We start from the raw sequence: 22,783 nt of genomic DNA, 5'->3' as shown, positions 1-22,783 counted from the left end.
CCAGAGTCAAGGGGTGGGAAAGAAATTCCTCCTCTTTAGTGGAAGAGTGGCAAACCACAAGACAAAGGGGATGAAGAACCAGGGCAATGGTGAGCTACGGCTCAGGGCTTGGTTGCTGGAATTTGGGCGAGCCCTTCGGAAACTGGACATCAGTGGCATTCCTGGCCCAGTGACTTTTGAAGGTGGGAGGTCCATTGCAGGGGTCCAGGACCCTCGTTGATCTCAATCTGAAGGCCTCAGGACCTTTGCACTGACCTGGAGGGACCAAGGGGAAATCCCCTTTCTTTGTCCATGGTCCTCAGAGGATAGGCAGAAGTTGTCTCAGGAACATGCCCGAGGCCATGCAACAGAATCAAGAAGCCTGGAATTCTGAGTCTATAGCTATGCTGCCTCCCGCTTTAAAGAAATGAAACCATTTCATTAAAGTCCAGTGAGTTAAATGCCCCAACACAGCACTTAGTAGGTGCTCAAGAAATGTTAACCCCCTGCTTTTGCCCCATCTGCTGCTGACCAGCCATCACGAGGCCCCCGACTGCCCAGAGGACCCCTGTTTATTGAGCAACAACTGTGCCCCGAGTTCGAAGCGGAATGCTTCTGTCATCTCCCGTGGCCCTTCAAGATCCCTGGGAGGAACGCGTCCTAAGGCTGCTCTGAAGATGAGGGCCCAGCACCAGAGAGCCTAAGCGATTTGTCCGAGGTCACACAGCTGGGCCGACGGACGTGTGCTTAGCTGCCCAAGAGATCAGCCTGCCTACAAGGGAAATAGTTCCACTTGAGAAATAGCAGATCTAACTCTGGGACTTTAGTCTTGGTTTTGTTTCCCTTCCCCCACCCCAACCTCGGTTTTACTAGCTGACTGGTCTAACTGACTTAGAACTGCTTCTATTTGGAATTACTTAGGGGTGGGAGTTGGCACTACGCTTTTTCCAACATTTAGGGCATGGCCCTGCAGTGAGGACGCAGAAACATGGGAACTTGAACCCAGATCTGCCCGCATCTGACTCTTGCCTCCTCAGTGAGGTCAAAGAGACCCTGACCCCCACCGCCAAGCCCTCAGACACCTACCTCTCCAGCTGCTTCCAGAGGGGTCGGGACGGGGAGAGGAAGACACAGGGAGGGGGCCACCCCCCCCACCTACACACCCCTGGAAGGCCCAGGCCTTCAGCCTTGCCCTGCTGGCCCCCCTCACTGAGGGGAGGGTCTGGGAGGCGGGTCTGGCTGGAGGAGGCCCAGGGTTCCAGAAATACCTGTGTGGCCTCCTAGTGGGCACAGGTCACCAGGCAGGCACCCACCATCTTCTATTTTATTTTATTTTTTTAAAGATTTCATTTATTTATTTGACAGAGCTCACAGGTAGGCAGAGAGAGAGGAGGAAGCAGGCTCCCCGCCGAGCAGAGAGCCCGATGCGGGGGCTCGATCCCGGGACCCTGAGATCATGACCTGAGCCGAAGGCAGAGGCTTAACCCACTGAGCCACCCAGGCGCCCCAAACCACCGTCTTTTAAATAGGCTTTGTGTCTAGGGGAAATTCTCAAGTCAGGAGTCCATCCCCACCCCCTACCTCCAGCGTAGACGGCGATACTTGCGTCCCAGCCCCCCTTTTATCAGATGTGCAAGCCGGGAGCGAGGCAAGCCGCTTCTCAGAGCAGGAGGCCGAGCGTGTGCGGGGAAGGACATCAAGACTTCAGAGGCAGGCGGTAGGGCTGACTGGCGGTTGGAGTGTGGCCCCTAGCGGAAGAGCTCCAGGCCTGATTAAGGACTCCCCGGGCAGCGGGATGTCCTCATCAAGTTGCCTGGGTGAGCGCAGACATAAGGCATCAAAGCACCTTTCGCTATGGAAGTGGATTCCCTTGGTTCTCGCCAGTGTGAGTGGCCGGCCAGGAAGCTCCTGTCCCCTCAAGCGTGTGAGTCCAGGCCTGACCCCCAAACTCAGCCCCTGGGAGGCTGAAGGAAACTGGGGGATGGGAGGGAGAGCGGGCAGACAGACCACATGGAGAGAGGACCAGCGGCCACCACCCCCATGGCCTTCACCTGTTGTCACATCCAAGCTGCCAGGGCAACGACTGACCACATGGGACGGGGCGGGTGATAGCAGGAGGGAAAACCCTAAACCCCTGGGGCCCAGGAGGATCAGAGGGAGGCCGCTGAGTCACCAGAGCCAGAGCAGGGGGGATGGGGAGGGGGCCGGTTCCCATGATGGGAGAGGAAAGCCGAGGCTCATGAGTAGGGGGGACCCCTGTGCTGCCCAGAGCAACAGGCCGCCTGGGCAGAGGAGAGCTGCTGCAGCACCCACGCCCAGACTGGGGGGCTGGGAAGGCAGGGGGCTGCTCACACCCACTACAAACAGCACTGAGGCCTCAAGGCCGCTGGCTCTGAACCTCTGGTCTGCTGACAGGAACAGCGGGGGCTGCAGGGGCCAGCAACAGCTTTCACTAATATCCGCCTACTGCATCCTGCGGGAGACTGGGAAAGGCCAGATATTATAGATGGGAGCATGGCCTATAGACTCACGGAGACTTGGATCCAGAATCGAGTCCATTCTGGATATTCAAGCAGCCCTATCTACTGAGGGTCTAAAGTCTAAAATAAGGGCCAGAGGTCCCTCCTGCAACCCCATAGACACATGAGCTGCACCAGCCCCCCTAAAGCCACCTTGGAAAGAGGAGGGATGAAGGGGAAGGGATACCTTTTGAGACAAGACAGTTTTGATGAGAAGTTTGACAAATTCGCCATGGACAGCCGTGCAAGTTGTTCACTGTCCAAGAAGGCCTGGCTGAGGGGACAGGTACCAGCTGAAATCGTGCCCACCCTCCACTCTCCTTGCACAGCGCTGCACCTGCTCGGAGGAAGAGCGTCTTTTGGAATTCGCACCAAGCCTATCTAGAGTTTGAACTTTAACTGAACATTTTATCCGGAAGAGCCTGTTTTAAATCTGGAAAGAACGGGTTCTGTTAAATCCGCACATTTTTTCAAAACACATTTTTCCTGCCACCCGTTTTCCAGAGCACAAGGAGATCAGTTATAGAAGGAGGTACATTCTGTGCCCCTCTGACTCCAATCAGAGCACACACAGTACATTCTGTCCACCGCCTAGCATGCGTGCTAGGTGGTGGACAGAATGCGTGTGCACTCACACACACATATCCACGTAAAGCCATGGGGCACACAGTAGGACCCCCCCCCCCACTTTCTGGAGCGTGGGACTCCTGTGTTATCCATGCTTCACGTCTAGCCCTTGACCTGGCACCCGTCACAGTGAAGACCATCCGCAAATGTCCGGTGATCAGCAAAACCGGACCATAAATGACACGCGTCCTTGAACTGAGGGTGGGTTGAGGTGCACGGTCACAGCAAGGGGGACCTACACAGCCGGCCCTGGAGTCCACAAGCCCCAGCCACGTAGAAACCCCAAGGACCCTTGCCCTCCTGGGGCCAGAGTACCCAGGGCCTCCCGGATGTGCAGCCCCATCTGGATCACGGGCAAACCTAATTCTGCAAACAGCTCTCAAAGCCCCCAGGACATGGAGGACAGAGGAGCTGGACCCCTGGCTATGGAGACCCGCTGTACCGTGCGCCAGGAAGCAGGTCCCCTCCTCATGCCCACTGGCTTGACTCCCCACCACACCTCCAGACAAACAGGGCCCAGAAAGGGACGGGGACGGGACGGGCAGGCACCGTGAATCCAGGACGCACGGGGACCCCGACTCCGACCTCTCGGCTCCCTGTTCTTCCCACAGCTCAGGCACCACCCACGAAGTGCCTCCACTCAGGTCTGTCACGAAGAGGAAAACAGAGCAAAGCAGTCACAGTGTCTCTGGCAGGGAACAAAGCAAGATTTGGAATTCTCCAGACTCTGGAGCCCGATGGACCTGAAAGCGGACCCCAGCTTTGCCAGTGACTTGCTGTGTGGCCTTGGGCAAGTCACCGCCCTCTCTGAACCTCGATATTCTCATTTTTAAGCTTTTGGTCTGGAGGCAGGGAATCCTAGGTTGGGGGGGAGCACCTGCAAAAGGGCAAAGCTGGCTGTGTCTGGGAGGCGGTGATGGCCTGTCTCCTCCTGTCTCTTCCAGCATGGAGGAGGTGGGAACCATTTTTGGAAATGCCACAATACAGATCATTAACGTAATAAAAGCCCCCAGAGCTTCCTCTGGGCTCCTGGCAGCTCCCCAGGCAGGCTCGGCAGGGAAGATTGAAATGCTCCGCACATCTTTCTCTGGAGTCTGAATTCGTCCTTCTTGAGTGCCCTTCGGAGGCTGGAACCAAGGTCGCTGCCACTCCTGGGGAACTCAGGAGTCATCTGCTCCAGCATGGGAACACGGGTGGGGATGGGGAGGAGGCAGTACAAGGACCTCCCGGAGGCCCTGGGCCTCGGGCTCCACCTCTGTAAAATGGGGGTTGTGCCTTCCTCAGTGGCTCCAAGAATGACAGGAGTCCTCTCTCTTGACGTCAGGGAGAAGACTCACATCTGGATGAGTCTCTGGCCTCAGCCCCCCGCTGGCTCCAGACACGACTCTGAGTCTGAGAGACGAGGTCCCAGATGAACCTCCCACAGCGTCCCAGCGGCCGCCTCCACCTAACCGCCCTGGCATGGCTTAGACTGAAATAACCACGGAGACCTGGGGTCTCCCCACATGACTCACCCAGAGGGGTGTGTGTTTTTGTGCAATGAGGCTGCCACACACGTAACATGATCTTATTCCCACTGGGAGAAAGAGGTGTTATGTACGGGCATATGTATGTAAATACAAGGAAAGTTCTGGAAGGCCACCCACTGAGACATTATTAAATGGCTTTGTAGATCTTCACGTTGTTTATCTCCAAGGAACATGTATTATTTCTGTAATAAAGGGGGGGTGAACGAAGCTCATTTTTACTTTTGTAAAGATTTATTTATTTGAGAGAGAGTGCCTTGAGTGTGAGCTGGGGAGGGGCAGAGGGAGAGAACCAGAACCCCAAGCAGACTCCGCGCTGAGCTCGGACCCGAGGCGGGGCTTGATCCCACAACCCATGAGATCATGACCTGAGCTGAAAGCAAGAGTCGGACGCTCAACCCACTGAGCCACGCAGGCTTATTTTTAAAAAGAAAATCTACCCATTGCCAAAATGCCCACCTATGTCTGGCCTATGTTTCACTAAAGTAATTTTTCAGCCCACCCCCAGCCCACCCCGGGGCAGGCACCCGGCTTGGACTCAGCAGGGGCGTCCGGTGCTCTTCAGGGCCCCTGGGGCTCTGAGCCGGCTTTGGGCCTAACCCAGGAGGCCGCATGACCCGTGCCCTCAACCACACCATCCCCACCAACTCCAAGGCTGGAACCAATGAATTAACACGGATTTCTAAAGATGTTTCCAATGATGCACGCAGGGATGAGCAGAAAAGGAAGCCCTTGAACTAAAAAAATCCTTCACTTAAGAGCTGTTTACTTGAGTGCTTTTCCCTGAAAAGTAACGCCGCGTGTTCGCAGCACACACCCGGAAGACAGCAAATACCCAGAAGACAGTAAATCTGGAAAACTCTCACGTGCTCGACATTTTGGGGCGCCCGATGGGGGCTGAGCCCCACCCCCTGCCTTCATTCAGTTGGGGGCTACCACAGGGGCAGTCAAGGCAGGCTCAGGAGAGCTCCCGAGGCTGCGGTCAGGGAAGACCTCTGCTTTCCCTCAGAGCGGGTCCCGGAGACGCCCCAGCGCCACCAGACCACATCCTCCTGCGTGCTCGCAGCACAGAACAGGACGCTGCCCGTCCTGTGTGTCCCCGGGCTGGTCACCGCGGCGGGCCATCGTCTCCGGCCATCTGTGCTGGCACGCCAAGCCCCACAGGGCCAGATGCCTTCTCTTCCGGGACGAGGGAGAGCATAAGTCCCGGTTTGCCCTGCTGGCCCAGGATGGCTGCTGATAGTGTCTGCTGTCACTCCAGACATCCTTGTATGCAAAGAAAAGCAAAACTGTTGGTCTCCCCAACCATTTCTCCATCAAAGTTTCACGGCAATTTGGCAATCTACGAAGTCTCCAGGCAGCTCCAGCCTGCTGGCCTGCCGTCAGAGGCCATCACTCGCTGTGTCCTCACCGGCTTGCCCACTGGGGAGCTCCTCCACACCCTCCAGGGACCAGCTTGGTGGTCGCCATCCTCGGTGAAGCCCCCCTGACCCCCGGTCCTCCGTCTGTTTCCCAGTCCCCAACCCCCATCACCACATTTAGCACATCTCTCTCGGCAACAACCTGTCTGTCTCCTCACGGGCCTGCAAAGTCCTGGCGGGCACCAGCTGCCTGATTAGCCTCCAAGTCCTTCACTTGCAACCCAGCACCTGGCTTAGGCAGGGATTCCGTAAATAACGTTTGTTAAATTCAGGGCTGTCAATCAGGGTTCCTGTCAAGGGCCCAGGAGTCAGCTAGAACCACCCGCACCTTTCTTCTCCCTGGTCCCATCCTCCCTGCAGACGTCGCTCTGGAATAAATGGTGACTCTCGGAAATGGGCAGGAGAGTCCCCAAGATCCACAAAAAGCAGGGGCTGATATGGTCAAATGATCTCAGTGGACCTTATCAGCTCAGACATTTTGCAACTCTCAAGTCTGTGACTTAGCTTCTTCAGAATAGGAATCAGGCCCAGCAGGATCCATCAGAAGCCTCGAGAACACTTGTGCTGTCACCTTCGCATGGAGGAGGAGAACCTGCAGAAACCCACAACACAAGCACGGACGTTCACGGGCACAGATGCTCATTGCAGCACCACTGGGAATCCGAAAAACTGTACACAAAGCGAGCGCCTGGAGCGGCCCCCGCCATTAAAAATCAAGTTTTAGAAAAATGGTCACAACGTGATAATGAATAAAAAAGGCTGCTAGACAACACGAGCTCGAGTTCACAGAGGAAAAAAGGAAAAGGAAGAGTAAAACCATTATGTATTTGTACGTATTTGGGAAAGAAAATTCACCAAAATATTAACAGTGGTTTTCTCTGAGCAGTAGAATTAGATGACTTTTTTTTTAGCTTTCTGCATTCTTCACGACAATATTTTAGGAGGGGAGAAAAAGGCAACGGAAAAGAAAGTTGATCCTCCATGGTGTGAGACCAATGGCAGGCAAGTGGAGGAAAATGCTGGAAGTTGGAAGTGTTTCATCAGACCCCTTCCCAGAGCCAGCGGCTGTGCCTCGGGTGGATGCCACTGATGGGGACAGACTATTGCAGTGGCCTGCCCGCACGCAAAGATGGCAGAGCGAGTGGCCTCTTCAGTGAAAACTTCGGTGTTGTCAGGACTGACCTAAAACCTGCCTGCTATCCATCTCTGGCTTCCCTGTCCCCTGCCTCAAATGCAGACAGTCTCTGGGTTTGTCAAAGGCCTGAGAACATACCCCATTCCAGCCACACTCCTTAAAGCCTGCAGGGTGGGGGGCGGGGGGCACTGCAGAAAAGAGGGATGAGTCAGGGGAACACCAGGGGAGCAGCTCACCCAGCCTCTGCTTGCACACCTCCAAGGACTGGGAGCTCACTACAACCCACGCAGCTGGGGCCATGCCCAGCAGTCTTGGAACAGAACCGCTGGGCCCACCTTATTCCTCGCAGCCTTCCCCCTACAACCCCGAATCCTGCCTCGAGTTCCATCCAAGGGTGCAGCTCCTTGCCCCTTCCATCCTCGGGCATTCAAAAAGCCCTTTCACTGGCTCAGGCATAGACCACACCCAGGCCTTTCCGCACAGGCAGGTGAGGTGGTATTTATAGCCCAAGAATAATTGGATGCTAATTCCTTTCTGCAAAAGAGCGACTGGAGTTTCAATTTCCTCCTCTCCGAACTCTGAAGCGGGGCTAGCTGCAGCTGGGAGGCTGTGACTAACGCGCACGCACGCATCGCCCATGTACCCCCTGCCCGTTCCCAACCCCCTCCCCCCAGTGATGCTAACAAAGGCCTCAGAAGCACAAGCCATCAGCCCCCAACTCCCTTCCTCCCCAGTTCTACCACCAAGCCAGGGGCCACCCTCACTGCAGGTGAGCGAGCCTCTTCTCGCCAGGGCTGGGTCCACGTGACAACCTAGCCTCGTCCAGGGGCGCCTGGCTGGCTCAGTCGGTGGAGTGTGCAACTCTTGATCTCAGTGTTGTAGGTTAGAGCTCCATGTTGGGTGTAGAGCTCACTTAATAAAATCTTAAAAAAAAAAAAAAAAAAAAGAATCTAGCCTAGTCCTGTCGGTCCGGTCACCGGGACCTTAAGGCAGGAGGAGCTGCCGACGTGGCATCCCAGCAACTTCAGGACAAGCACCATTGCCACACACTAACACGGCCGAAAAGGCCCGGCTCTCAGACACACCCGTGAGCCCTGAGTTCTCCCCAGACCCCGACCTCTTCCGAGCACGCCAGCCACCCAGCCCTCCCCGCCGCCACTGACCTCCGGCAAAACTTTGGTCCACCGATGGCCAATGCCTGGCTGGGTGTCTCGGGCAGCATCCGTTCTCTAGGAGGACGATGAGCGTGAGCCCAGGCCTGAGCAGCAGGGGTGGCGGACCCTACCTGGCTCCAAGTCCACCCACACCTCAAGGGGAACCGTATGGACAAGCCCCTACCCTCTGACTCTAAGAAACAGGGGCCCTGTGTCTTCCTGCCCCTTAATGGAGAGGCGGCCTAGGAGTCCCTACGTGAACTGGCCCTCCTCTGCTGGGCTCTCCCGGGGCCCTGCCGTGGGCCTTGTGGCTCGCAGCCCTGCTCCCCACCAGGACGGCCCCTCCACCTGCACACTGGCCCCGGCAAGCTGAGCGGAAAGATGCTCCCCGACCAGCGTTTATATAACAACAACATAAGCATTTTATTTTTTCATTAAGCTTCTTAGTTTCTTAGTATCACAATGGAATGATGAGAAAACAAGAACAAAAACCCCACAAGTCTGCAAATCTCTGACGAAGAGCAGAGACTTCAAGGCAATCGGAGGGGAGGGCGGGAGAGGCTTGACAGAAGCGCCCAACAGTTCCAGCATCAAGTCTCTCCGGGGCCGGCCGGGCCGGAGGTGGGGGTGGAATGGTGAGAAGGTGGCACTGTCATGAGCAGTCCTTGGCGTTTCGGCCTCATGGCTGACATCCGCGGGCATGGCGCGGACCAGCCCACAGGATTCCTGGGGGGATCTCCCTGGCACCTGGCCGCACGAGCCTCTGCCCGCTCCCGATGCCCTGGGCACTCCAACCAGTGCTAAGATGCACCCTGAAGCCAGCTCAGCTGGGTGGGCAGCAGGACAGGAGCGTGGAGAGGGACGGGGGGCAGGCAGCGCTGTTCAGGGTGCGAGAATCCAAGGAGTGGCCGAGGCCTGTCCGGGAGCCATGTGTGGCAGAGGCGGAGGGGAGGCGGGTGGCAGCAGTGGGAGCTCGTGTCCCTTGGCGACAAGCAGGCCGTGCCTAGAGCTTCACGGTGCCGGGGGGCAGGCTGTCATTGCAGAGTCTGTAGTAACGCAGATCGTTGACCAGCCTGTGCACGTTCTGGGTGAACGAGGGCAGGTCCTGGAAGGCAGGGGCACAGCTGCAGCCCAGCCCCACCCAACACCCCAAATCACCCAGCAATCCCACCCCAGTTACTTCGATCCCGGGGTGGGCCTCAGAGGTCTGCAAATGCTCTATAGACGTCAGAACTGCTACTCATTCACTCACCCTGTGTCAGCAACGGCCCTATGGGGGCAAAAGAACAGAAGCTAACACTCCCTGGGTGCCCACCACAGGCCAGGCCCTGCCCCAGGCCATCTGGGTGCTAAGCCACTCAGCTTCCCCAAGAGCCTGCAACGCAGGTTTCGTTAGTGTCACCATGTGAAGGTTGAAGAAAGTGAAGCACAGAGAGCTTCCAAAACTTGCCCTAGTTTCCACAGTAAGAACGGAAGGGAATCCAGACTGGACTCGCCCGTGAACACGGGTATGTCCACCAACGCACACCTCTCCATCACCACAGCCGGCCAAGCCGTGTCCACAGACTCCTCCCCGCCCAGGGCTCCCGATCAGGAGGGACACCCCCGCAGGAGCCCACAGGCCTCAGACACCAGTGGAGAAGGACCCTGGCAGCTGGAACCCCCGAGTCTCCCCCAATCCAGCAAGACCACCCCAGGTCTGCCTCCTCATGCTTAGGCTGGGATCACTGGGGGCCAGACTGCAGGTCCAAATGCAGAGTAACATCAATGGTGCCTGCCACTGCCACGGGGCCTGTGGGACCCCATGTGGCTGGCAGTGCCACGGGAGTACCTTCTGGAAGCCGCTGGCGGGGCCCCTTAGCATCCTTCCCCTGGCTAACCTCCTCTCTTCAAACTCATCTCAAAGCCAGCCTCTGTCAAAGAGGCCCCAGACGGCTGAGGCCAGCCCCTCTGCTCCTCGTTCCCCAAGGGCCCTGGGTCACCTGCGTGTGGGCAGTGCTCACCGGCTTCGCAGCTAGAACCCCCAGCCAGGAGTCCCGCTTCCCGGCTCGAGAATTCCCAAGTTCTCTAACCGCCAACTACCAGCTGAGCTTGCTGAGCCTCCGCTCATCTGCGAAATGGAATTAGTAACAGGACCTCCCCTCCGAAGGCTGCCGAAGGCTTCCACGAGCCAGGGCACGTGAAGTGCTTGGCCCAGTGTCATCCACAGGGGGCCATGTGGCCTGTCTTCCCAGCAAAGCTCCTCTGAAGGCGGGGAGGGGCTGGAACCCCAACGCCCCCACAGGCCGGAGAGCCAGCCAGTTTCTGGTACCCGTAAACAGATGAATGAAGGTGCAGGTTCTTTTACTTATTTTGTCCTCCAGAAAACAAACCAAAGGAGTATCTCTTAGATCAGTGGCTCCCAAATGCCAAATTTCAAATGACCTGGGGGGAACACAGAGTATGTCTCTGTACATTTAATAGGCCCCCTGGTGTGCTGATGCAGAACTAGACTTGGAAGCCACTGCTTTAAATCAAGAAGTTGACTGATAAGGACATCATTAGAAAGTGAGAGTTAGACACATCAGGACTTGGCCTCAAGGAGCAGGAAGGAAAACTACCCAAGCAGCTACAGCGAGCTTCCCGAAGCTTAGGAGAAATCAAGACAGATCCTGGGGAAAGAAAGATTCCAAGACAAAGGAAAACAGGAGCCGCTGAGTCTAAGAGAAAACTACGCTGACGCATATCACAGACGAGATAAGGAGCCAGCGGAGTCTGTTCCAGCGGGAGCAGCATATCCGTCTGCACACGAAGTGGGGCTGCGGTCCGGCCACTGCAGCACAGAAGGCAAGGTGGGGACGCCACAAGGATGGGGGAGAAAGGTTTCGTTTTGCCGCACGTCAGGCGGTGAAGGATGAAACAGACTCGTTTCTCAGGAAGAGTTCCAGGAAGAGTCCAGCAGGCAAGTGCAGAGACCTAACAGCTGAGGAGGGCGGGTGAGTGCCCAGACAGAACACCCTGGGACAGGAGAAGCTGGGCGCCGTGGGACTCAGACCCACTAGCAACCATGGCTCTGTGTACATCCTGTGCCTCCTCCTCCCTACCCCCTACCCCTTCCCTGCCACGTTCCCTGGGCAGACAGCACGGGGTGACAAGGGTCCTCCCATGTCAGGCCCCGCTGAACCACGAGGCCTGGGAAGAGCCCAGGGTCACATTCCTAACCCTGGTGGGACTCAGAGATGTGGCTCCTGAGCACCAGTCTTCCCAGACTATCTACAAGTCTGGGCTATAGCAGCTCAGGACCCGGGAGGAAATGACTGTGGCCGGGGGGGCTGTGTGCTTGATGCAGTGCAGGGAGCCCGAAGAAGCAGAGGCAATCAGATGGACTGCTGGGGCCGGGGCTGGGGACTGATGGCTGGGACGAAGAATGCGCTTGCTGCAGAAGCCCACACCGTGGGCAGGTGCGGCCCAGCGTCCAGCCACAGCACCAAGTCATTCAGGAGCCACCAGTGGGCACAGACCACACACGGAAGTAGCCTGCCCCTTCCTCCCTGAGCGGGCGCCAGGGTGAGAGCCCACGCCTGCCCGCCCTTTAGCCTGGCCTCTCTCTCCTCACCCGATCCATCTTGAAATTCCGCCCCAGCACGTTTTTCTGGTTGGCATCCACGCCGTCACAGCTGGTCAGAAACTCTGGGAGGAAGGCTGCAAAGAAGCCGTCAAAGTCCACAGAGGCCATGTTGTAAATGGCAATGCCGATCTCCTCCTGCAGCAGGTCGTGCGACTTGTGCACCAGGACCTGCAGCAGCACGTTCACAAACTGGAACAGCATGGTGGTCCGGAAGATCTTCTGCAGACAGAGAGGCTGGGCTGAGCGATGGCCCAAGGGCTCACTCCGCCCCTGAGCCTGTCCACATCCCATCCCGTGGCCCACCCTGAGCCCCTGCGGCTGTCCCAGAAGGCTGGGACTCCGCCCGCCCCACTGCCCCCTCCTTCTGAGAGAGGGCACTGACCTTGTGGTATAGCTTCTGCTTGGTGTTGAGAGTTTCCAAGTAGAAGAGATTTTGTTTAAATAGGTGGATATCCGGCTGGAGAAAGGACTGTCCGAAAGCCTAGGGAGTAAGACCACTGTGTTAGGGGCAGCATTCAAAGCACCTCAGACCCAGCCCTCCTGGAGCCCCCACCCCACACCCAAAGAACCAGCACTCTGCTGGTTCCTCGGGCCCAGTGGCAGGACAAGGGTACCCAGGGCCTTAATGCCTCTGATCAGACCTTGGAATGTTCCTGAGTCATCTTAGCTCTAAAGTCCTCCCCACTGGGCCTTACTTCACACATCAGTCTCACCTTGACCTTTTGCAATAAACATTTGGATCCCATCATGGATTCCACCTTTGAAGCTAGAAGCTACTCAAGTGACTAGTCAAATCTTCAGCAATCCCAGCGGACTCTGAAGCCTGCCTCCTGCCTTCCCTAGAGCCAGCCTCTCACTCTCTGTCAGCAGACCCCTGGGCCCTTCCCCTAAGAGACTCCACTCAGCTTCTGGGCAAGGGGGCCTCAGTGTGCTGCAGGCAGCCCCCTCACCCTTGTAGCACTGGACAAGGCAGACAGACAGGCACGCATCCAGCACCCCACAGGCCAGCTGCTGGGCAGAAGCGAACTCGGTCGCCCTCACCCTCTGCCCACAAAACAGGCAGCTTCTCCCTACAGATGGAGACCGAAGCTCCAAGAACTTAACTACCTGCCCAGCTGCTAAGCGGCAGCACCACGCTCTGACCGGAGACTATGGAGCTTCCCTGTATGTTTGGGCAGCAAATCGAGGGACAGCCAGCCGAGGGAGCAGGTGGCAGCCTCACGCGCCCTTCCCGCGTGTCACCTGCATGATGGCGCTGAATTGAGGCTCGTTCTCCATCGGCTCCTCGGCGACACCCCGCTGAACGCTGGCCAAGACGCTGGACTTAAAGAAGTGCCTCCAGTTGTGATGGAGCGTGCGGAAGAGCAGCTCGAACAGCTCCGCCTTCACGTCGGGGGAGGGACGCTGCGGGGACACACAGACCCTCACAACGGCCCTTCCTGCAGCTCCAAAGCAACACAGACCAAGCGAGCCTGCGACCGGCACCAGCACGGCACGGCATAGCATGCAGAGTCAGTGTCCCGCCCACATGCTCAGCAGGTCAGGTCGCCCTCGGGCGGGCAGTTCAAACCAGGCATCCTCTAGCAAAGACACGAGGCCCAGGTCGGGGCCGAGGGACCGTGTGTTCTTTTACTTTTTTCTAACAATTTTTTTTCTTAAAGATTTTATTTTTGTGTAATCTCTACCCCAACATGGTGCTCAAACTCACAACCCCGAGATCGCGAGTCACATAGTCTACCGACTGAGCCAACCAGGAAAAAAAAGGCTACCTATTGGCAGAACAATCAGGAATAGGCTTTCCTATTTAGAAAGCAGCTGGTATGACCTGTCACATCTTCATCATGTAGTTCCTTTTCCCAGAACAAAGAATGCTGTTCTGAGCTAACCTGTTGATCTTAATGCAAAACAAGTAAGAAGCTTTAAAAGCAGTTCTGCTTTCTGTGGAACAGGAGTTTAAAGTGCACCTAGAGCCACGGAAAGCAGCGGCAGAGGACTCTGGTGGGAGGCAGCGGGTGGGACTGACTGCTCCCTGGGCCTGTCTCCGCGGTCACCGGTAGCAGGATTCGGGGAGGAGGGGATGGAGGGAGGCAGGCTCAGCAGTATTTTCTAACTGAACCGAAAATCTCCATGTCATTGGAGGGCAGGCCAGGTCACAGTATTCTAGATGTCTCTGTAGAATTAAAACTGTAAGGCCCAGATAATATTCAATTCACTCTTGATTAAAATTAAATTGGGACCAGAGGGCACGAGCTCCCATGGCAGGAATCCTTACAGGACCCAAGTGTGCTTAATGATGCAAAGCAACTGACTTATTTAAGCCTTAGTTGGGGCAATTACAACGGTTAGCTCTTATTTAACTATTACATAAAACGTAGTTAAATCCACACCTATTCTGGGGGCACCTGGGTGGCTCAGTGGGTTAAGCCTCTGCCTTCCGCTCAGGTCATGATCTCAGGGTCCTGTGATCGAGCCCCGCATCGGGCTCTCTGCTCAGCAGGGAGCCTGCTTCCTACCCCCCCCCCACCCCCGTGCCTGCCTCTCTGCCTGCTTGTGACCTCTGTCTGTCAAATAAATGAATAAAATCTTTAAAAAAAAAAAAATCCACACCTATTCTGGATCTTGTCATGAATGCCTGTTTTCTACGGAGGAAGAGTGTCCCTTTAACAATAAAACCTTTGACAGATCCAAGAACCAGCCTTAGAGTCTTGAGATCAATGGACGTTCTTACTGGAAAGTACATGTGTTACAGTGTTCGCTGGAGAAAACCACGTATTCACCTAAAGTTAGCGTTCGCCACAGCAGACTGATCTCCCTCACCAACCAGCCTTGCTGTGCTTTCACTAGACCAGCTCGGATTAATCCAACCAATACAGAAAGACTGGACTAAAGGCATTCTTTCTTGGAAAAAATTATTTTTACAAGAAAAATAACAAATTAGCTTTAAAACACAATGCATTTTCTTCACTACTTCATTCCCTCCCCAGGTGCAGACTGGAGGCAGCACCGGGAACCGGGCCCCCCGTACCTCGGCAATGATGGGATACACCTGCTCCATGCAGAGGGAGATGATGCTGGGGAGGAAAGGCTTGAACACCTGGCCGGGCTCCTGGACCACCACCTGCAGGATCTTCAGGAACTTCTCCACCACCCGGCAGCCAGTGCTGCCTTCGTTGAGGATGCTGTCGGCCAACTGTTCTCTGCGGACAAGGGGAAACGCGTGGTAGCCAAGGAAGCGTTTCTCTGCGGACCAGCATGAACACCAGTGCTTGTGGCAAGTGAAGAGAAGGAGCAGAAAGCCCCAGGCTCTGTAGCCGGGGCCCCACTACTTCTCCCTTGGGAGTCTGCAAGCCACGGACAGCAGGTGTGCAGTTACCTGGTAAACATGTTGAGGAAAGTCTGTATGATCTGCTCTGTGAAAGGCACGCCCATCTGTACTCTAAGGCCTCGAAACAGAGTGAGGAAGAAGCTCAGCATCTCATCGGTCACATCTAAATGAAGGCGCAAAGCGAAAGGTCAGAAGCTGGCACACAGGGTAAGCAGAAGCCCGCGGCCTATGGCCTTCCTTCGACAAGCCGCACTACCGTCTCGCCTGAAGGCTTCCTTCCTGCTTGAAGAAGTTTCCCCAACGCCCCCAGAGCCCATGATGGAAAGTGGGAAACCATCAGGGACATGCCAGGAAAATAGCTCTGGAGTCGTGAACCTCTGGCTGACCACAGCTCACTAGAGGAAGCGAAGGTCACCGGGCAGCCGCCCTTACCGGCCGGCACCCAGTGTCACTTTTCTCCCTCCGACCACTAATCTGGGCACTTGGGTCAGGGGTTAAGTGGCTGAAAGTGGATAAGGTGGATAAGGAGGGTGTATTCAGGCTGAACGGCGCCGGCCCATGAAAGGGATTAATCGCAGAAAATACTGGCTGCAGATCTAAACCATCATCTTGTGCAGTGTGTTTTGGCTCTAACCTCACACACTCTGCTCACAAGAGGCAATCAGGGAGCGCATGCTGACTGACAAGACTCATGCAAGGGCTCTCAGGAGAGCCAGGCCACATGCACCGGGAGAGCCTCTGTAGGTGACACTGATGGAGGGCGGGAACCGTATCAGCAAAAGCCACCCTGCCCTCTAAGGAAATGAGCAGCACTCATGGGAAAAAGCTCTCTTTCCTCTCCTGTACCATGACCCCATCGCCTCATCCTCTCACATTTCGCACTGGGAGAAGGCGAAGACTTAGAAGTGCACGAGGCAAGATGCCCCAAGTGACTCTGGGCCACACAACACAGGCGCAAGGCCCACGTGAGGGCTCCCAGGGTTGGGGGCGGGGGGAGCTTGGCCCCAGATTCCCCATAACCGACCCCCACTCTGCCTTCAGCGTCAAGGCCCGCGCTACCCACTTGGGTGTGCTCTACAGAACCCAGCAGTCACTCTGGGTCTCGCGGGCACCCACCAGCACGGGGCCTGCTGCCAGCTCCTACCTGACTGATGGATAAAAGCTGGAAAGAGGGCCAAGGAGACCTGCACGGATTCCTGCAGTGACTGGTAGCAGATCTGCCGGGACTTGGTGGACTCCCCGGAGATATTTTCCACGATGTCTTCTAAGACACTAAGTGTCTGGTGGATAATCACTTTGGCTGCAAATCAAGATTCAGCGTGTGTTAGGACTTGTCTGAGGATAAAGCAGGATAACGGGAAACATACGGGAAGGGGACATTTGCACAGGTGTTTAGGGGACAGCTGCAGAAGTCTTGCTAAAAGAACATGGTCTTTCTTGATGGAGTGTCCTCGCTCTCTCTTTTCCTACATCCTTTTCTCTCTTCTTTTTCCCCTTTTTACCGCCAGGACTCTGGTGGCCTGCCTACTCAGTTTTTTGCCTCTCTTCTGCTTCTGTCCACCAGAAAAAGTCCAGAGAGAGAGGAAAGTACAGAAACTAAGCCTCACAAGGGGACTACCCCGGGTGAGAGTGGACATGTGCACATCAGACTTGCCATCAGTTCTAGGTCTACAGCTAGCGGGGCAGTTCACACCAGCACCTGGCAGCACAGCTGCGGCTGCGCTTGGAAAGACGACATCTGCACCCGGGGCCTGATGATACATACGATGATTATCGTATGACTTTGTGTTATTAACCACATCTACTCCTAACGAGACCCCGATGATGCCCCATGCAGCACCCCAAGAAAGCAGAGGGAGTGGTTGGCCAACGGGCAGGAGCTCAAGACGACAAAGAAAGGGTCCAGCCCAGACGAGCCGCAGAGGAACGACAGGTGAGCACTAGATGGCCCTACAAGTGGGGCAGGACCCCTGTCAGGGCACCGGGGACAGCCAACAGCCTCAGCTTTGCAGGGCTGCTGGGAAGAGGACAGACAAGGTTGAAAATGTTTCCAGCAAAGTGCCTGGGATATCAGAAAGTTCCACACAGGGAAGCTGCCGTCCTTCTCCAGCACTGGTGGAGCTGCCTCTCGCCCTCAGACACAGGGCTTGCCCCCAGCAGGCCCCCGTGGCTCAGCCTGAGCTTGCCACTCAGCCCTGGCGGAGCTCCACAGGTAGAACCAGAGGCTGAACCAGAGCTGGGCTAAGAGCTGGCCTCCACCTGGCCGTGCTTCTGGGGCCACCCTGGCCCCCCACACTCCCCAGCCTCTGGGGGGCTGAAGCGGCTTACAGGGAAGGTACGGCAGAAAGAATTGAGTCTCTGGAGGTGGATGCAATCAGGTTTGACTCCTGACTCCACTGCATTCTAAGTTGCAGTTCCTCTTCTGAAAATGTGGACAGAGAGATGACCCCACCTCACTCAAAGGATTTTAAAATAATGGCTCACAGGGGCACCTGGGTGGCTGAGTGGGTTAAAGCCTCTGCCTTTGGCTCAGGTCATGGTCTCAGGGTCCTGGGATCAAGCCCCACATTGGGGGGGGGGGGTCTCTGCTCAGCAGGGAGCCTGCTTCCCCCTCTCTCTCTTCCTGCCTCTCTGCCTACTTGTGATCTCTGTCAAATAAATAAATAAAATCTTTAAAAATAAAATAAAATAATGGCTCACAACAGGCTGGTCTTCTAACAGCTGGTCACACGGACACTGGCACATGAGCCAAAGACATGCATCCCACTGAAGGAGACACTCACACCCACTACTGCAAGCACGGGGACTTTAACTGAGCCCGGAAAACGCACTTGGGTCAGAGGTTTCCCTAAGAATACACAAGGCGCAGGGAAAGCAGTTTAGGGGGAAAGCAAAAAGGGTAAAGAAACCAAAATCTGACCTCTGGTGTATAAGGAAAATTGAAACAAGAACCAAAATGCATTCACAGAAATGTACAAGAGGAAACTGAAAGCACCATTAAATACGTAATAGGAGAACAGGTCTATCACATGTACCCCCACTGGACAGGACATTACCAGACCATTAAAAACAACACTTTCAAGAGCAAAGGGGCAATGTGGTGAAGAATCAGGATCCGGAGCCATTCAGACCCAGCTCTGACTCCTGACCCCACCACCTTCTCTCTGATTCTGAGCAACCTCCACCTGCTGAGCAGGGGGCGGGGGGGGGTGGGTGGGGACTTGACAGTGGAGAGACCAGCAGCGCTGCCAGAGCAGATGATCACCCTGAGCATGCCAGGAACGGGACGCACAGAAGCGATGCGACGGAGAGTACACAACACTGCCCGGGCGGTATTCCTGTCCCAACGGCTGTAAACAATCAGAAGAGCTTCTGGGACATTTTACGAGAATATGGTTTTGGACTCTGCAAAAACGTCAAGACGTAAAACAAGAACCAGGAATGCTTTTCTGTATTAAAGGATTAGAAAGATGTAACCAGCAAAAAGAACACAATACCCCGGACTGTATCTTGGATTTTTAAGAAGCAAAAAAGGCCACTCTGGTAGCGCCTGGGGCGCACCTGCCTGTGGTCTGTGTGTTACATGATGTCACTGTTATGAGGCCGCACAGCTTGGTTGTCTTCATGGTGTCTGAGTTATAAGACAGGATCTTGTTCTCTGAGATAAAGGTTAAGAATTCAGGGATAAAGTGTCAATTTCAGCAACTTACGTTATTTAAATGGCTGTTAAAATGAAAAAGTGGGGGGCGGGGCAAGAACACAAGTGTGGCGAAATACTAACAAGTGGTAAATCCTCACTTAAGATACACAGCTGTTCCTTTGCTCAGTCTTTCAACTATGGTGTAGGTTTCAAAATGTGTCAAAGTAGTAAGCTGCAATGGGAAAAACTTTCCAGGCCTTCATGTTATCACTTGGAGAAAGAGGAGAAAACAAACCTCACCAGGCTGCAGGGAAGACTGAAAAAACATCTGTACAGAAAGTTCTCAGCCCAGTGCAGCACCCAGGGAACATGCCACAGATGTGAGCTCTGCCATTAAGTCTGTTTCCTGTGGAAATGGCTCCTCCTGTTCAGCAGATGGCCCCAGCACGGCCCGGGGGGCAAGGGGGTGGCATCCGCTCTGCAGGGAAGCCACGGCCACATACCCCTATGCTCTGGCCACTGAACTGTGAGTGAACATACAAAGGCCGCGTGTCACCTGCAGGCCGGTGCTTGGAGCCGCTGGGAGCGCCACTGCACCATCCCCTGAATCCCTGTCCCAGTGTAAGCACAGACTGTGGGGCGGCCCTCAGCAGCCCAAGGCCTCGAGTGACCAGAATAACAAGCAGGATGTCGCCAACCCCTTAGCCCCAGGTGAACATGTAGTAGCAGCAAGAAATACATCTTTCCTGGATTAAGCCACTAAGATTTTGGGACTGTTACCACGTAGCCTATGCTGACTGATAATACGTACGTGTAAGATAAAGGGAGAAAAGACCATCGAACTTTCTAAAGTGTGATTCCACACTAGCCATATGTAACCCCTGGGCAAATCACATCGTCTTACACTAGTTTCCTCAGGGACTAAATCAGGTAACAGCAACTGACTCATAGGCTCATGTGAGAATTAAATGAATGACAGAACGCTAAACACTGAGACCCAGGACCAGACAAACACCGGACCGTGAAGGGCGGTGCCGGCACAGCAAGACGCAGAGATGGAGAGAAGATGGCCCAGGCAGGGGCCCGCACACAGGGTGCCCTCGCTCACTCTGCCACTCTCACGCACCCACAGAGCTACAGAAGACACTGAAACAGAGAAAAAGGAAGAAACAACAAGATGCTAAAATGGTAACTTCCTAAAATACTGAAACGAGAGATTTAGTTTTTCCCGTCTTCATAGTATTCTAATATTTTTGTACAGTGAGCACTTATTAATGTTCCCAATTATAAAAATAATGTTCTTAACAAGAATGCTGAGTACTTATCACTATTTCTAACATTTCACAAAGTGTTTTTGTTGACATTCTATAAATAGTGTCTCCCAATGTTTCAGTATTGTCTTAGTGTGAAAATACTGTATTTTTATAATATTTCTATAAGATTTCTAGAAATATGATGCCTTCTACTTGAACTGAGTTTTCTTATCTTTTTCCTCTCTTTTGAATATAAACAATCAGACTTGAAGTGTCGTTTGTGAAGATACCAAGTTCTTTCAAAGCCTCTGAAACACATGTTTTTAGAGAAAGGTTAAAAATAATTTCAAGACAGTACTTAAATCCATTTTTCCCAACATGCAGAGGTGAAGTGCTTTGATTGCTTATACAAGTATCTGAAATGGATCAATTAGTCACTGAAGATTGTTTATCCACGGAAGGCATCATCGATGGTTTGCTTATTTTTGACATTTTCACTAAGCAAAGGGGTGTCCTACATACAGGAAATAGGTGCAGCTGACACAGGCACAGAACTCCACAGAGAACCAGGACTCCATCACCCAATGCTGGCTCTCCCCAGCCAGCAGCCGTGCGACAACGGACAGGTGAATACTTCATCAGCCACAAAGGAAGACAGCGCCTGCCCTATCTCCCTGGCCATCCCTGCCTTGGGGACACTTACTGTCATCCAGTGGCATCTTCCTCTGTGGGGCGACAGCACTGGGCTTCAGGTTGCGATAGTCCCGCGAGAGTGCGGAGATGAGGCTGGCGTGGTTGATGGAACGCACAGGCCACTGCTGCTCGTTCTCAGGGAGGTTTGGCCACGGAAGCAGCAGGATATTGGAGAGGGCTCGGCACACCAACACCTGAGCCTGGAGGAGACCCGCACATCAAAGGGTGAAGAGCAACATGCAAGTGCACATGACACGACCCAGGCACCTGAGACACACACACACACACACACACACACACACACACACACACACACACAGTTCTGACCTCCCGGCTCCTTTCTCACAGGCTGGCCTGGGGCTTTGGTCCAAGTCTAAGGTAATGCCGGGAAGGGAAATTGAAGCAGTGACACCTAGTCTGGGTCCAGCACACTTCAGGGCCAGCCCTATTAATCTTTCCTGGTGCCATCCCTTCCCCTCGGCACAAGAAGCATTACAGAGGGAGAAGTCACGGACACTGTCGACACTGGCCTTCGACACCCTCTGAGATGCTGCTCAGAACAGGGCTGAGAGCACGAGGCCGCAAGAGCAGCTCTCACGGTCACTGTGCCCTCGGCGCTGGGTCAGAGGCAGCACGTTCACACCAGGTGCTCTCAAGTAACTGCTTTGACTGCCCTCTGATACCACCTGTTTTGTTTTTAAACTTCTAGCCTGAGCCTCCTGAAGGGTTTTATGAAAATCGTTGACTGGATGGAGTATCTCTACCTCAAGAAAATACAACAGAAACAGACTGTAAACCAAAAGGAGTGCAAGGGGACTCTGACAACACCAGACACATGGCCGGCTCTCAAGGCAGCACCCCCGGCTGCCTCCCGGGAGGAAATGTTCATGTGTTCTGCACACCGTGCGGCCGCGTGGGAAGGGCCCATCGGGAGAGCACGGAGGCTGCCCCAAGTGCCACCTGTGGAGGAAACCACTCCTGTCCGTGTGGCCTGTAAACTCCGAGTACAAAAGAAAAGCCAGCCTCCTCCTCCTCAGCCTCCCTGAGTCTGAGCCACACAGCTCCAGGGCCGCTGCGGGTTGGCCCTGGGGTCTCACCTTATCGACAAGTCGCTGAGCAGAGGCATCAGTGATTCTGTTGAACACCTTCTGCACCGCGGGGATGCTGATCAGAAAGACAGGCCGCACGGTGGTGGCCAGGGACACCAGTAAGTGGCACGCAGACAGCAGCAACTTGTCCTGGACCTGGAGACAGAAGAGGACATACCGGCTCACTCGCTCTCCTGGGGGGCCGCTATTAGAAGAACTTTAATGAGGTAGCCGCAAGCCAAATACGGCGCTGGGAGCCATTATACCACCTAGGCTCTGTATCAAAGCTTCTAGGGATGATGGCCAGCAATGAGGCCCCCTCCTCTGTGCCACATCGCGGCTCCTGACGTCAAGATGGAAACAACCCTCTCTGGTTCCTCTTGGCCTTAGTCACTGAAACCTCTGGGCTCAGTCACTTGTCAGCTCCACAATCCCATGGCAAATCCCCTGGCATACCATTCAAACTACTCGGAATGGTTCATCTCATTCCAACCAAGCCAACCTCTCTCTCCACCTGCCTTCCTGTACCCCACCAGTCATGCCAGGCTCTCCTGCTCCCTCCCCATGGTGTCCCAATCAAAACCTTGGTTCAGGACCATCTGTCCTTTTCAAATTAGCAAAAGAGAAAACTACAGATAGGACCTAATGCTGGCAAGACTGGTGAAAAAAGGCACACCAAAGAGTCATGGGCATGCAGAATTATTTTGGAAAGAAATATTAGAATTTCCTAGAACCATAAACTATCCCTAACCTTTAATCCCACTTAGTCTAAAAAAATCACCCAAAAGGATAAAGCTAAGCTCGGGAGTATATACA

General features: G+C 54.6%; 1 protein-coding gene across 3 annotated transcripts in view; it reads right to left on the bottom strand.

Moving 5' to 3' along the window:
- Positions 1-8,761: 8,761 nt before the first annotated feature.
- XPO6 (exportin 6) overlaps positions 8,762-22,783 on the bottom strand; it is a 101,357-nt gene continuing 87,335 nt past the window's right edge. For 2 of the 3 annotated variants that reach the window (XM_080829979.1, XM_080829980.1), the window contains 9 exons: positions 21,977-22,123; positions 20,890-21,079; positions 16,438-16,593; positions 15,342-15,456; positions 14,994-15,165; positions 13,211-13,372; positions 12,351-12,449; positions 11,957-12,187; positions 8,763-9,466 (listed from right to left, as the gene is read on the bottom strand). In XM_080829979.1, coding sequence (XP_080686105.1) covers positions 9,365-9,466; positions 11,957-12,187; positions 12,351-12,449; positions 13,211-13,372; positions 14,994-15,165; positions 15,342-15,456; positions 16,438-16,593; positions 20,890-21,079; positions 21,977-22,123 — 1,374 coding nt within the window. In that variant the 3' untranslated portion in view covers positions 8,763-9,364. Of the gene's footprint in view, positions 9,467-11,956; positions 12,188-12,350; positions 12,450-13,210; positions 13,373-14,993; positions 15,166-15,341; positions 15,457-16,437; positions 16,594-20,889; positions 21,080-21,976; positions 22,124-22,783 lie in introns of all 3 variants that reach the window. The other variant, XM_080829978.1, reaches the window with a different exon arrangement.

This window comes from Martes martes (genome assembly GCF_963455335.1).
Source record: "Martes martes genome assembly, chromosome: 18".
NCBI lineage: Eukaryota > Metazoa > Chordata > Mammalia > Carnivora > Mustelidae > Martes > Martes martes.
This window is presented reverse-complemented; position numbering and strand designations above follow the sequence as displayed.